Here is an 18742-nt window from a genome sequence, read left to right as displayed (position 1 = left end):
AAGGGTCGGCGCTGTTTGTTTGCCAAACTCCACCCCCGAAAAAGAATTTTTTTTTTTTCCCAGATTTCCCCCAAACCAAATCTGCAAAACAAAGGTGAGTGATGTCAGGTGAGGTGTCGTCCCGGATGTGGCATGTTGAGCACATTCCTATGCAGTGAGACACCCCTGAGTCGGCTGCTTTAGTGGTCTTGGTTGTTGGTCCTGAGGAACCCCTGTATTGGCTGGTTTGCTTTGTTTACTTGAATGCGCTTATGAAACCGCTCGCCCACAAACAACTAACTTACTGACAACAGTAATCGATCAGGATCGTTATCAGGCATGCTGATGAGCTGATTATATGACTCCGGACCTCGAGGACTGGAATGAGTGAACCCGGCCCTATGAGAACTGTGGCAAAAGGACCAATTTGCAATGCAGCCTGGTGGTCTAGCAAACCATACCGTACCGGGTTCTGCAATCAGAATCCAGAACAAAATTTAGCCAGGTATTTTGAAACAAATGTTAAACAATGTGAACCGCACTGAACTGACGGAGTATGAAATTGGACTTCTGAAGGTACACAGTACATTTTGTAGAGTAAATTGTACTCTAAAAAAAACTATATTCGGTCCCACTGTAAACAGGGTAAACTTTTACACTTGGAAGAGAGTAAAGTACAAAAAAAACAAACAACACAACAACAATAAAACGCTCAAGGGTTGACGAACAATCCCACAACCTTCAGCATGAAAGACAGCGAGTAGGAGTGGCCTGGGTCAGAGGTTAGGTCGGCTGTCTCCCAACCTGAAGGTTCTGTGATTTGCTTCTCAACGGTTGAGGTTTTTTACATTTTAGAATATTTTACTCTATTCTGAGTATAAAGTTTACTGTGTTTAGACTGGGACCGAATATAGTCTTCTTCAGTAGTGATTCTTAAGGTGCCGCCCCAATGACAAGCCGATGTACATCTACCAGTACCATCAGTATGCAGTCAGGTCCTTTAACGCAGTTCTTTTGAGAAAACACTTTCAGTTTTCAGTCCAAACGTAGACGGCATCTGCCATTTCCGCTTTACAGTACGATGTTATCAGGCACGTGTGGCCGCGGAAAAGCAGAGAAGCCGCCAAACAAGACAGATGAAGCTCACTGTCAAGTGGGCGCCAATATGGCAATAGGTTGAAGTTGAGTTGCAACATGAAACTATTTTGGGTTGTGGAATACGATTTCAGAGTTGACCTTTGCCAAGTATTTGTTTGTAATGAAACGATACTTTAAGGAGGTCCTCTCGCATGGAGAAGAGAACGGTGCCGGGTTTGAGGAAGGCTGTCTTTGCCTAGTGAAGCCGTTTGGAATGTGTTTGCGATGGTTCTCGACCTCTCGTTTAGAAAATGTGCTCTTTCTCTTACATTGTGTTGTAAATTGTGCCGTCATCGCCTGGCCTCCACTAGGGGGCAGCCTGCACTGAAAAGATTTCCTCAATGGGTGGAACTGATTGAAGGTCAGTGTGCTTCTATTTCCCCCCTCTCTCACCATACATGATGTGATTACGATTGAGGATTTTGGAACAGAAATAGCAACAGCCGGGATAGATTTTGCATTTGCGACGCTGTGGTGTTTTTCGCCAGCGCGGCCCGAGGGTCTCGCTAAACGCCATCAATGTTTGCATTATTTACATAATGGACGGCAGTAAAAGTCGGGATGTGCAAAAGACTCGTACCATCCGATGCGCTCTTCCAACATTGCCATCGGGCTTTTGCGCCAAGGAGCAAACGACTTGCCCTTCGCAGGTGCGCACAAGTCAATCAGAGCAATACAGAATAATGCATGAGACACATTTCATCAAAGAAACATTCGTGTGTTATCTGTACACTCAAACACGGCCGCAGAGGGACGACTCTCTATATATAAGATATTGGAGCTTTGCGATATTCTCTTTTGTTTCTCCAAAAATAAATGATGACGACGGATCTGACGAGCGGGATGAGTGTCGAAAAGAATGTGCATGAGAGCGGCCTTCAGAACGAGGATTCGTACTGCAGGAGTTCATAGAGGAGGGGGCCATCCCGGTACCTGATGCCCACCGCGTTCGGACTCACGTACTGCAGCACGTTGATGGTCCTGCGCAGGCGCCGGTCCACAAAGTGCGCGTCCCAGGCCGGGTAGCGTTTCCTGGGCATGTCTATTTTGATGAGGGGGCCTTCGGGTTGGACGGGCCGACCGGACGCGTCCACCGGCTCCGTGGACCTCACCTGGAAAACTGGAAGGCAGGAGTCCGTGGCGGTTTCGTCGCAATCAACCTGCTCCCCCGCCGGGCCCCGCGTCGGCGTGGCTTGAGAGCCGCGCGGGCCCGGCGTGGGCGCCATGGGCTCGGCCTCGGGGGGTAACGGCAGCCCCCAAAGCAGTTCTGCGCAACAGGAGCTTGCCAGGACCCTCAGCTGGGGGCCCATGGGGTGCAGGACCCCGTAGTAGAGGACCATGCAGGCCACACCTGAGGCAAAGCACAGGAAGACGCTGCAGAGGGCATAAGAGGCATAGGCGTCGGTGGTGGCGGGGTCGCGGTATGCATACCAGAGCCCGCTAAGGAGGGCGTTCTCCAACAGTACCACAATGTAGTAGACCACCATTCGGAAGCGCGTCCGCCCTTCCTGTACATTGAACCAGCAGAAAACGTAGACCACCCCGACCACCATATTGAACAGCACCTCTTCCCACTTGGACATGCAGAAGTCGGTGCCGCCGTGGATGACCCAGAAGGCCATGGCGCACCAGTGGAGCACCACGAAAATGCCAAAGTAGATGTGGAAAACGGAGGCAAACAGGGCGAAGGAGAGCACCCGGGAGGAAATGGTGAAGAGGCGCCAGAAGAGGTGCACCAGAGCGCCGCGGTAGCTCATGCTCTTCTTGTCGTCGCGGGAGTCGCGCAGAAGTTTGTGGTAGGACGCGAGCACCCAGGCCAGGGACAGCAGGGAGGACAAGACCGAAGAACCTGACAGACACAAAAAGGCAGAGCGACTTTAGTTTGTCACATCGGCGGAATTTGGCTCCAATTTCGATAGCGTTTCTTCACATTTGTGGTCTCGGCTAAGCTGGAGTCGATCCCGGCAGACTTTGCCAGACTTCTGATCCCAGAACGTCTCCATTGTGAGGCTGACATGCTGCCCACTACTCGGAAAGTTTGAACCCATGGCATGAGGGCTGTACTGAATGTGTTTCCCAATTTATTCCTCAGGGTCGCAACCGTGTCACGCTTGGGGACCCAATCCAGATCAGAGAGTCCGGTTGTGAGCTGCACCCTGGACTGGTTGCTAGAAATCACATGGCATACCTATGGACAATTTAGGGCCTAAAATGCATGTCTTTGGGATGGGGGGGACCGGGTTACCTGTAGAAAACCCAAACAGGCACGCAAACTCCACACAGGTAGGCCCGAGCTAAGGTTCTAACCCAGAACCTCGCAACTGTAAGGCAGACGTGTAATCCACTTCTCCACCATGCTGGCGTACAGCAAAGTTGGTTTGAACCCATTCCACGGGGGCCTAATTCAGTTCTTGTGTCAGTACTTTGGGTCAGGGAAATCGAGTGGAAGCAATCGGTCCACTTCTCTTGGCATAAGGCAGCTGGAATCCGGTCCAATTGAACAGTATAAGCGGCAGAAAGAAGATCGGGTCAGCGAAGCATAGAAGCGACAGTGATGTCACAAGCCAGAAATGAGACGTGTCTTGTGATGAAAGGATTGCTTTCCTTGCGGGGACCGTATTGCACGCGGGAACAGCACGACGAGGAGTTTCAGTAAGAGCGATTGGATCCCACAACAGTGTCGATTGTGAACTCCACAACAGTCAATTGGCCTGGTACGAGCGTTTGGAGCTTGGTACTAGACAGGAATACCGAAGACACATTATCGGTCCTAAAGTCATCAAAGCCTTTAGGGCAGGCATGTGTTGTGCTTGTTTTTACTGCGGGGCGCATCGTAGTTCGGGTTGCCCTCATGTGGTCTGCTACTAAAATGATGTTGAGGGCTGGATCTGGCCTGGGGGCCTTGAGTTTGACGCCCCCGTCCGCCTAGCCCACCCGCCCGCCAGTCGCCCGCCAGTCGCTTGCCGGCCCGCCCGCCAGCCCGTCCGCATAGTCCACCCGCCCGCCAGTCGCCCGCCGGCCCGCCCGCCAGCCCGTCCGCATAGTCCACCCGCCCGCCCGCCAGTCGCCCGCCGGCCCGCCCGCCAGCCCGTCCGCATAGCCCACCCGCCAGCCGGCCAGCCCGCCGGCCTGCCCACCGGCCCGCCCACCGGCCCGCCCGCCAGCCCGTCCTCATAGCCCGCCCGTCCTCATAGCCCACCCGCCCACCGGCCCGCCCGCCAGCCCGCCCGCCAGCCCGTCCGCATAGCTCACCCGCCCGCCAGCCAGCCCGTCCGCATAGCCCACCCGCCCGCCGGCCCGCCGGCCAGCCCGCCCGCCCACCGGCCCAACCGCCCGCCGGACAGCCCGCCCGCCCACCGGCCCGCCTGCCGGCCCGCCCACCGGCCCGCCCGCCAGCCCGTCCTCATAGCCCGCCCGCCCACCGGCCCAACCGCCCGCCGGACAGATAGCCCGCCCACCGGCCCGCCTGCCGGGCCGCCCGCCCGCCCGCCCGCCCTCCTCTTACACTGCTGCCACTCGGCCCCGTTGCTCTGGATCATGATGCAGAGCTGCAGCACCAGCTGCGGGGCGCTCTCCAGGAAGGTCTCCAGCAGTCGCAGCATGTTGACGTCGGCGTACTCGTACATCATGGCCCAGTAGAAGCGCCGCTGGTTCTCCTTCTGCCGGTGGCTTTGGACGCCCAAGTACATGGTGCGGATGTACCTGTGGAGACGCACGCAAGCAGTCGGGGGTCACTCCAACGTCAAAATGATCAAAACACAGCGGAACTTTGGTTTTAGTTTTTGTAGGATTCGGTTTTCAAGAATCTTTGTCATTGCCCCAGGAGGCTTCTTTTTTTTTTTTTTGGAGTCATTAATAAAGGATTGCATTGTAGAATACATGTTGCAGAAAGTGGCCCTTCGATAACGAAGTCGAGAATACTCACAGGCATATTTTCTCTTAACTCCGCAGCAACGACGACTATTCCAACAGCAAAATGTGGAACTTGTATTACAACGAAGGGGCGCCTAAACGCTAAATGATTGACTGGGTAGAATTGGTGAAATTATGACTGTAGCTCCAGGCTGTGAACGGCGCTGTATGCCGAGGCAAAGGCTGATATTCTGTGACATTTTCACTGGGACCGGTAAATGTCAGATGGAATCAGCCAATCCCCCCCCACACACACCAATTCTGGTCTCTAATGACATGCCAGAGACCTTACGTGGGCCTGCTGTCTACACCCACTAAGTTCCATCAGCCTCAGTTTGTTACACTGCTCCGTAGCACCGCACGAGTCGGACCCAGTAAGCGTAGTCGTCCTTGAAGATCACCGAGATTATTTTGACCTTCCCATTCACATTTTCTCTTTTGGTCTCTGTTAGGTTTTCACAGTTCCTTCATTTTTGCTGTTGTTGTGATTTTTTTTCTTTTTTGATTTTTTTTCTTTTTTCTTTTGTGATTAGGTCATTAACATTTGTTTGGGATTTGCGTTCTAGTCGGTCTGAGTAAACACGTTATTCAAGAAAAAAGTCTCACTTAGGGATTAATGTCAGACTCTCAAAATTTTTAAGTGAGAATTTTACAGGGGCCAAGTCTGGATATTACATTTGGAATGTATGGTGAAATAATTTAGTCAGGCCGTATCCTTATCTAAAAGAAAAAAAGGGCTTTTATAACCCTTTTTTGGGGGGCTAAAATACTGGTGGCTATTTTCTAGTCAAAAACACAAAAACAAAAAAAAAAAGGTGCGATATAACACGGGCACAAATGACAAACCGCGATATCGCAGGGGTACACTTTCAAAACACTTTCAATGCTGCCAGAAAAATCAAGACTCACTCCATCACACACACACACACACACACACTCGCGCGCTCACACCCCTGCTGTGTCTTTTCCCAAAACAAATGGCTGCCTGCAAATATTTCGACACACGCACGCATGCTGACTTGTCAGCTTTTGGCAAAAAGGGGATTTCCTTGTATGCCGCCGCCTCCCCTGCCGCCTCCCCTCCCGTTCGCCCGCCGTCTCGCCCGCTCTTCCGTTGAGCGCCTCATGAATTATTTGCGGCGCGATTGTAGCCGTTTGCTCACGGCTCGTTAAATCGCTGGTCTGTGTGTGTGTGTGTGTGTGTGTGCGTGTGTGGTAACAGCTCGGTGCGCCAAGCTCAGCCGTCTGCTGTCGAAAACACCGGCAAGCATCATCATCATCATCATCATCGTCATCATCACGACAACTCCACGGACGCAAGCTCTGTCTGCATTCCAACAGCAGGAGCCGCGTTTCACACGTGCATCGAGGATAATTGCTAAAAATGGCTTAATATGAACAAAGACACTTAAAAAAGAACTTTGCAGTATTGCATTGTAACGATTGATTCTGCTACGCTGTAGTATCTGTGACTTTGAATGTGTGTGGCTTTAAAAGGCAGGGGCTGGCCTGGTGAGTGACGTGGGGGTCAACAAATGAGAGTGTCGAACTGGCTGGTAGGAGCTCCGGTTATAGGCTGGCTGGTAGCTGGATAACTGTTAAGCCCTTTTCACACTGCACTCGCCCATATTTGGAAGTGCTGACTAAGCATCCTACCAGAAAGTTAAAATGGAGAGTTTGTTATACTGCACTTTTTTTTTTTAAACATAAAATTATTCAAGTTATTTGACCAATCGTTGCAGCCAGGGCTGGACTGCCACAGCAAAAATAATAAATCGGCCCTGGCATTTTGACCAGCCCAGCTCCTGCCTAACATGTAGTTCTGCCACTGATGTTTGTTGGTGGTTCAGTTTGATATCAATATTCAAACTGGATTAACGGGCTGGTCCCTCTAAATTGTGGCCAGTCACTCGGGGGTGAAATGTAGCAAAATAAGAATTAAAAACACTGCATCAGCCCCAAAAGAGGCCGGCCCACCGGGAATCTGCCTTGTATTCCAGATGGGCAGTCCAGCCCTGATTGCAGCCCTACTTTGACTGATTGTCCCGTTCAAAGAAATAGCTGAAAAACGTCAAACACGGACTGTGCTTCCGTTGTGCTTTTAGGAGCTGACAAGCTTTCACATCACCAACAAATTCACAAGCTCATAACCGACTTCACGTACGACGTGAAAGGCAACGCACGCAAGCCCCGAGGCCTTGTGAATAAACGCTGTGTGTTTAACGCGAGCGCCGCCATCAGCAACGACTGCAGACGTCGACAGTCGCCCCAGGGCTTGAACCGCCTTCCCTGCTGGGCTGAGCGAGCGCTACTTACACAAGCCGGATGTCTCTTTCTGACAATGTTTGCCCATAATGTGCTACAAGATCCCAAATGGGCGTCAAATACGCGTGAAACTCCCCTCAAGAGGACGAAGAAGATCCGTTTACTTCAAATCATCCGATCTGAAAACTCTCACAGTCCAACCAAAATTGTACACTGTAAAAAACAACAATTAATATAACAGAATTTTTTGGGGGTATTTTAAAAATATTTAATTTACAAAAAAAACTTGGATTTTACATGTCAAATGGAAAATAACATGAAATCACTGTAATTGTAAAATGTTTCGTAATTTCACAAATATTTGTCTGTTATTTAATGGAATAAAATGTAAAATTCTACTTTCAAACCCTAAAAAAAATGAAAATATATATACTGTATTTACGGAGAAATTAACAGTAAAAATTTGTAATTTTACCATAATTTATTGGTGAATTGAAATTTTCATAAAAGTGAAAATAACTGCAATTTCTTTAATGTCCTATAGATGGTAGTATTCATTGTATTAACATTTATTTTGAAAGGACATCTAATGAGATATAAACTGTAAAAAAAAGAAGAAAAAAAAGCTATATAAATGAATTAAACTAACAGTAAACTGTTGCCATTTTAAACCCAATATCTAGTTTTTCAACCGTTGGTCATGTTTTAAAAGATTAATCACATTATTTTGTTTAAAAAATTTACGAGAAAGTAATTTTCTGTTATTTCACAGTACCGCATTTCTTGGCGCCCCAGGTGCCGGGAAAATGACTTTATTATTTATTTATTTTACATTGTAGACTAGACCTTAGACTAGCTAAAAGCAGGTCTAAATTGTGGCGCAGGTGATTTAACGTGATTTTGGCGGGCAGATTCCGAGCTCCGCTATGTGTGGTGGATGTCATCGCGTTTCATTCATGAATATGACAGCATCTTGCATCGAAACCCTTGTACCCTTTGTAGAAATCAATTTTTATATATTTTTTGCAGCTATGAAAATACCAAAAGAAAGCAAACTCCACCCATTCACACATATTTCTTTGTTGTCGCCTCATGTTTGTTCAAATAGCAGCTGTTTCCATGTTTACATTATAATTACGCAACTATGTACGCTCGTTTCTGTTAGCCGGTCTATTGCCTTTCACATTAAATGTTAGCATCCACTCCATTAACTCACACTCAGTCGAACCCTCCGGCTACCCAGGGACTAAATCGAAACAGGGCGTTAAGACCTGCAGTGTCAATCCCGCCTTTGTGGCTCAGCGTGCGTCCTTTTTAATAGTAGCGCTGTTCCTCCATCAGATACGTCTTCATCCTCCCTATGGCGGCGATTAAACCCGAGCCGGGCATGCTGGCCGAACCCGGCTCCAAACCCCAGAAGTCAGTCCGCAACACGCAAAAATGCACAACAATCTGCGACCGGTGCCGAAGGGCCGTTGGTGGGGTGGATGGATGGAAATGGAAGTAAAAGAGGTTACTGAAAAAGATGGGTTATTGTTTGTATTAACAAATACGGAAAAAAAATAAAATAAAAACATATACATAAAAACAATTTTTTTTTTTGAAAAATACTATATAACAAATTCCTATTGAAAAAGAAAAATGAATATAATTGGATTTACGACACAAATTTTTCATCGTCAACCACAGGATTTAGAAAATTTGGAAAAAATAAAATATAGAGAGTAAAATGAAAGGGATGAAAAGCAAAAAAGGTGGCTTATTTTTACAAATACAAAGAAAACCAAACAATAAATAAAAACAAGTATATATACATAAAAAGTACGGTAGGATACAGCTAAAAAAATGACTATATCATAGAAAAATAATGAGTGTATCAGTATATATAAATAAATGTATAATTTGATTTATACGACATTACTCATCATGCTGCAACACTACGAACAGCTTCTTTTTTTTAAGATGGGTTACTGTCATTATGATTAGGATTATTTACAAGTAAATAAAACAATTTAAAATAAAAAAAGGGTTTAAAAAAAAAAGAAAAATTGAAACATAAATGCACAACTTTACAGATTTTAGTGTATTTCCCCCCCAGCTTCAATGATAATATTCTGGTTATTTTTTTAATGATTTATTTATTAATAAAGAGCTAAAAGAACCCCCTGGATTGGGGTCGGCCAAGACCAGCTCGTATCCCAATCTTATGAGCAGCTGCAGAACGCTCGATATGTTGTCCCCCCCCCCCCCCCCCACTTCTCATTTGTTACCATTAGCAACCGCTCTCAGGTAGCCACTCGGGGAGCCGCGCGACCACGTGACGGAGAATGGAAAGCAGGCCTCGGCCTCTGCGGGGCCCCTCGCCCGCGCGCGGCCATCCCGCCGCGCCGTATCGACTCGTTAGACAAAAAGCCGAGAAGAAAACGTCTCCGGCTGATCCGAGGATGCAGATTGCCATCGTTGATGAAAAACACGCATCTGACAAGGACGGCAAAAAAACAAAACAACAATCCAATAAAAGGAGCTATTGATCATGACAAGCTATCACGGGCAACAGGTCAGTGCTGTCCGGTCCCCACGAGAGTAATTCAATCAAGGACAAGCTTAATGAAACGACTGATTTCATACGACACATGAGAAAGCCCAGCGCAGCTCTCGTCAGCACTTTCATCACATTACAGACAAAGTCGACTCGGAAAAGACGATTACAGTAAGAAGCAAAGAAGAAATGCAGGATTGTTTTGACTCACATGAACTTATTACACTTAGCTTCAACATGTCACACGTACTACATTATCGCTAACATGGCATTCTTTAACAGCAGGGGTTGACAATTAGATATCCCGCAAGGCCACACAGGTGTCTGGTTGTTATGCCAACACGGCTTTAAGAAAGATTGTTTTGGGGGTACATACATTTACTACAAGTGGCTTTATTATAGCCTTGACATGGCATACAGTACATTGATCAACATTATAGGGTGTAAAACTATATAAACCAGTGCCTGGTTGTTATGCTAACACATATCTTCAAGTGGGATTATTTTGATAAACTTTCTACACATAACATTTGACATGTCAAACATAGTTTGTACAGAAAATACAGATGTAAAACTGTATAAATTGTCCCACAAAGCCACATACCCAGGTGTTGGTTTGTTATGCCAACACATCACATTACCTTAAGGATTGTTTTGACTAACATTAAAATATTACATGTAGCTTTAATATGTCACGCATACAACATACATTGGAAAAGGGATGTAAAACGGTATAAATTGTCCTGCAAAGCTACATATCCAGGTGCCTGATTGTTATGTCATCACATAGCTTTAAGAGGGATTGTTTTGACTCGCATAAGCCACGTGTACTGAACATGTGTAGAAAATAGAGATGTAAAACCCATTCAATTGTCACACAGGGCAACATAGTCAGGTGTCTGATTGTTATGCTCAAATAGTGGAGGAATGCTTTGTTTCACATAAACGTGGTTGTTTCACACAGCCTTGACCTAACAAATAAAGATTATTATTTTTTTAACAATCTAACAAATTACTTTCTAATGATAACAATCAGCTAAGGCTAGCTTGTGGCGCGCCGTGAATCTACTTTTGCGAGAGCTATTTTGTGGCATCTCGGAGTGAATGAGGTGCAGTTTGCTGGAGAAAGCATCGGCTCCGGCGCTATTCCTTCAAATTGTGTTATTGCAGCAAAAGCAGGAGGCTGCCAGAAGCTCTCGGCAGCCTCCTCCGTCGCTCTTTTGGAGCAAAACAGTCAGGGACAGCCGGGAGTGAAATCTTTCTCTTCGCGCTCCGCTTTGGCGGCTGCGCTTCCACCACAGGAGGAAGGAGCAGATTATGTGGCGGATTAAGAAGAAAAGGATTTGACCCAGTTGCTTTTCAAACAGCGCATGACCGAGAAAAAGGAAAGAAGAAGAAAAAAAGTGCACGATGGCTCAATTGTAGTCGTTGTCCACGCGCAACATTTTTTTTTTTTTACAAATAAGTGCAAGTTGTTAAGAGTTTTTCCAGTTGCTTGGTCGTGGCTTGGCCAAAATTTGTAGCCTGAGCTCAATCAATAGACGAGATGTTTTCAATTGTTTGCTCAAATTTTTTGGTGTGGCCTGGTACCTTCGCCAACTCCATGAAAACTACACACAAATAAACAAGATCGGGACAAAACACAATACGACTTTGTTTTGTTTTTGACATAAGTGCCTTTTTTTTTTAAAAGACAAAAGAAAGAAAGTATTTTGTTCCACTTGCTGACGAACCTCATATAAGATTCAAGACGTCAGCTCTGTTTCTTCTTTCTGAAGCTTTGCTTTGGTTTGTCTTGAGATTCAGGACTTTCTTGTGTCCAGAGAAATGAATAGAAATGCGCTAAAGCCACTATAAACTAAAAATAAATAAATAATTAAAATAAAATAAAATGCCCCCTATGATATTGTACTTTGTAATAACAGAGTAAATACATGGCCTAAGGTAAATAAAAAAAATACATAAATAAATAACAAATAAATATACCGATACAATAAAACATACATTTAATTATTAAATGAATGAATCATTATTAATTAATGTATTCATTTATTTATTAATTTTTAATTTAGTAACACATAAAAAGTTTGTGTATCACGATTTAATGCTGCAATCAAATTCATTGTGCTGCTCCTTTCTGGTGTACCCACCTTGGCCACCGGGGGCGGTATAATACAATCGTGCAGACACAAATGAAGAAAAGATTCACATCAACTGACTCAGCAAGATGCTGTAAAATGAGACATTTTTCCTCGGGGATAAAGAAAGGTTTGAAAGGTTTAGCGTGTCAATGTGTTTTTGATTGTAAGTTAGCATTAAGCTAGTGGGATCATTCAAATACACAATGTGTCATTTATCTTTATTTGAATGTTTAGTTAGTAGTATGCGCGCCTCGCTTGCAGTTTGGGCGTGCCTTTATGTCTTTTCCTAAGGCCTGGCGATAAGACGGGAGTGGAGTGGCGAGAGCCAAGTCAGCACGCCACCGCCACGAGCAGGAAGAGGAGGGGGCGGCAGATAAGCGGCAAGGGTGCGACTCGGCAAAAGTGACAGTGTGATGTAGTGACAGTGGAGGCGGACGAGAGAGGAGGAGGAGAAGACGGCGGTCGTCGCTCACCAAAAGAGACCTAGCGAGGGCGAGGGGGGAGGGGGGAGGGGGGAGGCGGGTGGCGAGGGGGGAGGCGGGTGGCGAGGGGGAGTAGGTAAACTAATCACTGAGCACGCAATGCAATTTTCTGGCTGTGTGCCTCGCACTCGGCTTCCTCCCACCACGGCGCCTCGCGCCGCCTCACGTCTTGGGGGCCTTTTCGTCGTCTTCTTACTATTCCGCTCACAAACGCCGTCTCTCCCCGCGCCATCTATCAGGCCGTACCATTTCTCCGCCGACCCCTTCCCATCCCTCTTTTTTTTTTTTTTTTTATGCAGCCGTCCCCGCCGGCTCCACTCGAATGGATCGAGCGAGAGAAGAAAGCAAAAGCAAAAGCCAAATCCGCCCTTTGAGCTTTTGTTCCGCGATCCTCGATATCCAGCTTAAGGTCAACGTACTGCTACGATTGTCATTTTCTTTTTTTTTTTATTAATTTTTTGAATATATATACACATATATATATATATATTTTTTTTTTTGTATGTGGGTGAGTATGTGTAGGTGTGTGTGTGTGTGTGCGTGCGTGTGTGTATTCATCAGTTCACCTAAAGCCCATTAAAAAAAAATCCCATACTAATAATATAATATAATAATAAATTGCCAAATGCAGAAACATCAATGTAAGTTATCACGATGTGGTGGCTCTCGCTAACAGACAGAATTTAAGTAACCAGAATTAGGTTAAAAAATTCTATATACTTAGACCATGTTTGTATAAATTTTGATATTTAGTTTTTATTTGAGGCAGATATTTTTTCCATTAAAATGCGATTTATGAGGAGGTTTGACCATTGGTCGATATTCAGAGTTTGCAAGAATTGTTTTTTTTTTGCGATAGTAAGGGCTACAAGTGTAGATTGAAATTGTTTATGTGGTAAATCAGTTGTTGTTAGGTCACCTAGCAAACACAAGTTTGGAGATAAAGGTATCCTACAGTCCAAAATAGCGGAAAGTTTTTCTAAGACTTTAGTCCAGAAATACATAACCGGAGTACATAACCATAAAGCATGAACATTAAGTGTCTGTAGTGTTTTGTAAGCATTGGAGACAAATGTCGGAGTCTGAGAGTCCCATTTTCTTCATCATATATTGAGTAATGTATGTTCTGTGAATAATTTCATATTGGATAAGTTGTCAATTTGTGTGTTTTGTCATTTTAAATGCGTTTTCACAAACTTGAATCCAAAAGTCAGATTCCGGTGCTACAGACAAGTCTGTGTCCCATTTCGAGATGGGTAAAGACATTTTATCCGTATATGAAAGTAACTTATATATTTTTGAAAGTTTTTTTGTTGTTGTCGGAGAAAGCTTGTTAATATCTTTAGCTAAAGCAGGCGGTTGGCGCGTACCCCGAAGTGTTGGAATTTTTTTTCTTTATCATATTTTTAACTTGTAGATAATGTAACGTTTTTTTATTTTGTATTTTTGGAGCAAGGATGTATTTGATATAAACATATTATCTGAGAAGAGATGGTGGAGATGTGTAATTCCTTTCTGCTCCCACACAGCTAAATAAAACGGTTGGCTGTTAACTCTTTGACTGCCAAAAACGTTAAATAACGTTTAGTAAAATCCTAGGGAGGAGTGCCAAAGACGTTAAAAGACGTTTTATTTCAAAACAGAGGTGAAACTAACCATTTTCTATTGTTGATTACTGAAAAACGGAATAAGGTAGAAACAAACTTTTTTTTCTGATGAAAGATGAGAGTCCAATCTTTCATTTGGTAGTATGTGTGTTTCCATAGTCCAAACACATCATTTTCTGTGGACCTTGAAAGATCAGTCAAAAATGCTTAAATCGGCTGGCACCCACGGCATCCCTTTTCTGAAAACGTCTAGCAGTCAAAGAGTTAATTCGAAAGTCGGGGTTATGCCATCGGGGAGAAAGCCCACAGGGCTCCACTTGGGCTTTTGTCAATTCTAGTGCCTTCCACCAGGCAGTCACGGTGGCGGAAATCATTTGGGTTTTTAAAACAATGACGTCGCTTAATCGATGTTGTAATAAAGAGTAAATCTGGAAGTCTGAGGTTATTACAACCCTTCTGTTCTCGTTCCAGCCAACAGTTCGCGTCTCTGTTGGGTTGCGCCCATAGAACGATATATTGTACCTGCTTGGCTATATAGTAGTACATAAAATGTGGTGCCTCTAGACCACCTTTGGATTTGCTTTTCTGAAGAGTAGATAAGACTAATCTTTGCTTTTTTTTTTTATTCCAGTAAAATTTTGTAACGGCTGAGTCCAACAACTGGAACCAGTTAGCCGTAGGTTTAAACGGAATCATTGAGGAAAAAATAGTTTATTTTGGGTAAAACTTTCATTTTAATGGTGGCTATTCGTCCTATTAAGAGAAATAGGAAGATTATTCCAGCGCTCCAAGTCACTATGAATGTTATCCAGAAAAGTTTAAATGAATTAAATCATGTTCATTTAGGTGAGATTTTTATGCCTAAGCATTTTAAATTACCTACAGGAAATGAGTAGTGTGGGTCCTGGCTTGCAGGGTTCCATGAATTTTCTGTAATAGGTTAGAAGTGTTGATTTTGTCCAGTTAATAGAATAATCTGATAACTGTGAGAATTTAGTTATTAACTCATTCACTGCCATAAATTCATTAAAAAAAATTCTAAATGTACAATAATTTTTTTTATAGGTTTTCATACTCTTGTTAACAAAAGTGGATTTTTTTTTAAAACTAATAGAAATAGTTGAAATGAATTCGACGTTTATAGCCGTCAATGGCAGTGAATGAATAAAAAATAAAATTGAATTAAAAAATTGGGGCGTCAGGCGATTAAAATTTGTAATCATAATTAATCGCATGACTTCACTAGTTAACTCACAATTAATCACAAATGTTATATCTGTTCTAAACGTACAATAAAAAAAAAAACTAAAAGTTTGTTCAATGGCAGTGAATGAGTTAAGTTAAATACTTCCCCTAACGAAGTAGCCGGCTTTTCTAAATAAAGTAAGATGTCATCGGCATATAGATGAATTTTATGTTCTGTTACCCCAGAGTGAATTCCTTGAATCCTTCTTTCCTGGCATATGGCTAATGCAAGTGGCTCAATAAATATTGCAAATAATAAAAGGGGACAGTGGCCATCGATTGTCATTTTCGATTGTAAGACAACTCCGTGCATTGCGAGTCGTCGCATATTCTAGTTAACCATCTTGCACTTGACTAGTAGTGCAAGTAGCGCATCCATGTCAACTAGTGAGCAGTTTTGTCTGACTAGTGTGCCAAAGTCATCACACCCGTACCAAGCGTACCATATAACCCTTGATCGGTTATTTTCACCTGCGGGCTATTGGTTAGCTCTCTTGCTACACATGATGATGTAGCGTCTAATGTTTTTTCCCCCGTATAAAATGTGAAAGAATTGTAGAAAAATATCACAGAAAATTGTCATTCATTTCATGTTATTTGAAGGAAAATGACTCGATCGCTATATATAGTTATCGAGATCCCAAAAAAAATTTCCGTGACAAGATGCAACTTTTTGTCCATATCTTGTACAATATATTACAATAATGACATCACTGGTATTGTCTATCATTTGCATGATTTCATTCCCTCACCGAATGAGAATCGATACGAGAATCGGCTCAATGAGAAGCATCGATAACGGAAGTGGAATCATTCAGTTCTCATCAATTTGCACCCCTGAATGAACTTAATTAATAGTGAGAACAAAAGTGCATATTTTGCTGTGTGCTGGATTTGGAAAAGATCACACGGAAGCTCCAACGGCTTTCCGCAGGCGTGTCGGTCGAGGGGAGCATTTGCTATCTGGAGCCTGCCCACCTGTCTCGCTATTTTGCAGCGCTTCAGTGATGATGATGATAGATGCTGCGGCAGACATGCAAATCAAGGAGGCGGCGCCCCTGGCACTCACTAATACATGCGCAACACACACACACACACACACACACACACACACAAGCCTGTGCTCCTCTGATATAATGATGGCAATAAATGGGTGCTCACACCCCTTTTTTTTTTTTAAATGGATATCAAATTTTGATGTAACAAAAATTGGTTTGAGGTAGAATCGCTCATCTGTCTTAAGATTCCGAGCTTGTTTGAATTTAAAAAAAAAATGGAGGACTTTGGCAAGAGACGAGCCATGAAATCCAGCCAATATATTCAATGTGCTTTTTAATTTCAGACATGGATTTTTTTTTTTGTCATGGGCAACATGTCCACAAAATGTCAGCCTGGACACCTGCTTCAGACTGGGACGAATTTGGAGGGATTTCATAGCTGGAATGAACCAAAATAAGAGCCATGGAATTCACTCCAAAATGGCTGACTTTCTGTTCAATATCATGCAGAGGTTCTTGAGAATTTTTTGTGTGTATCCTATTTTGCATTTTATGGTCTGGAATTTCGATTGTATTGTTGCTTTGTCAAAGAGTCTTGTAAAAACTTGTTTTTAAAGGTGCCATACAAATGATCTCGATTAAGAAACTGGTGAAACTTTTTTTCTACTTTGTTGAAAGTCCTGGAAATGATCGTCAAACTTTGACTGGTGGTGGAAAAAAAAACTTAATTCTGACTATAATTTACTGTTTCCCATTTATTATTATTATTATTATTATTATTATTATTATTATTATTATTATATATTATTTATTTGCTTCAGACAAATGACATAGTTGAAGTTGGTCAAAATCCAAAATGTGCTCAAAATGGCCGACCTCCCCCTACAATCATGCAGGGGGCCTTAAGGATTCTACGCGGATGTTTGGGGCTTGACTTTCCAGGGGGCGCTATTGAGCCACATTTGGCAGATTGAGTTCTGGACCCCCTTGAAATCCATTGATTTTCACCCCCCCCCCCCCCAAAAAAAAAATGTTTTGGGGCAAATTGAGACGCCACCAAAAGACAAGATTAATCAGAAGAAGAAGAAGAAGAAGTAACAATTTTCAAGATAGATTAGATTCCTAATAACGATAGTGATCACAACATTGTTTAGGGATGGCGAGACTTGCGAAACGATTGTCAAATATCATTAAGAAGACAGGAGCGCAGCCCCCCCCCCCCCCCCACACACACACACACTTTGACACGCAATATAAGTGAGCCCATCCATCATCATTGACGCCGCGTCACCGTGGAGGCCCGCAAGGGACACGCTTGATAACTGCGCAACCTTTATCGTACAATTTAACCATTCAGACTTCCACCACACACACAAAAAAAAAAAAACGGAGGGGGGGGGGGGGGGGGGGGTTAGAGTAAAATCACATAATGCCAAAACATTTTCAGGTTAATTTTCTACGGTAGAAGATTAGGGCCAGTGAAGAGGAACAAAAAGGTTGGCAGGATTCTGACAAAATTAAAGTCACAATTCTGAGATTAAAGTCAGAATCCTGCCAAACAAAAATGTTTTCAGTTTTAGTTCGTTTTCTTGAATTATTATCAGAATCAGATTTATTGGCCGGGATGTAAACACAACAGAACAGAAAGCCTGGTTAGCAACCCGTTTTTTTTTTTTTTACATTAAAAAAAGAAGACAGAAGGAAGGAAGGAAGGAAAAAACAAATGGTGTGGCAACACGGACAAACCAACAAGTGTCCTGAAATAAACGTGCTTGGAAGTCAAAGTAGTACCGTCCAAACAATAGAAAGTAAATTTTTCCCAAGATGTCCCCCGAGTCAAACGAGCGCACAGCATTCGCCAGCCTTTCGCGCGATACTTGAAAAGCAGACAAACGACACTTTGGCGCCGCAAGCCTCACGGGTTGCAAACATCATCACACTGCGTCACCGCTGGGGGGAAATCCACAACCCGGCGCCGGACCCCGAGGGGATCTGCTGACGCATCGAACCCACGCGTGAGCTCAAACGCGACGCTCAACAAGAAAAAGACGGCGGCGCGCGTCTGGAGACGAGGCGGGCTTCGCCGAGGTCACGCGCAGGTCACGCGCAGTTCACGCCGCAGTGGGGGTACTAAAAAAAGGATGCAGGAGCAATAAGGAGGCGTTGCCAAGGTAACCGTGCCTTTGCCGGGGCCAAACAGGGACAGCTGCGGGAATTCTGTCGATGGCGCCGAATGGATTGTTGTCGATTTGTCGCAGTTGAGGACATTCGCAGTCTCACGTTCCCGTTTAAAATCAGACTTTTTTTTTTTCATTTAGTCCCCATTGAAATGAATAGAAATGTTTTTAAATCCAACAAAAAATGTGAATGTATTTTAATGAGGAAAAAAATAGCACTTGGTACATGACATAATTCAACAGAATGTAAATAATTGGAA

At 44.0% G+C, this 18742-nt stretch overlaps 1 protein-coding gene across 1 annotated transcript in view; it reads right to left on the bottom strand.

The window, feature by feature from the left end:
- Positions 1 to 33: 33 nt before the first annotated feature.
- xkr6b (XK, Kell blood group complex subunit-related family, member 6b) overlaps positions 34 to 18742 on the bottom strand; it is a 43296-nt gene continuing 24587 nt past the window's right edge. The window contains exons 2-3 of the mRNA XM_077553553.1: positions 4622 to 4818; positions 34 to 2965 (exon numbers count right to left, since the gene is read on the bottom strand). Of these exons, the coding sequence (XP_077409679.1) occupies positions 1995 to 2965; positions 4622 to 4818 (1168 nt within the window). The 3' untranslated portion in view covers positions 34 to 1994. The remainder of the gene's footprint in view (positions 2966 to 4621; positions 4819 to 18742) is intronic.

The sequence above is a fragment of the Vanacampus margaritifer genome, chromosome 19 (assembly GCF_051991255.1).
Source record: "Vanacampus margaritifer isolate UIUO_Vmar chromosome 19, RoL_Vmar_1.0, whole genome shotgun sequence".
Lineage (NCBI taxonomy): Eukaryota > Metazoa > Chordata > Actinopteri > Syngnathiformes > Syngnathidae > Vanacampus > Vanacampus margaritifer.
Note: the sequence above shows the minus strand (reverse complement) of the source record. Positions and strands in the feature narration are given on the sequence as shown.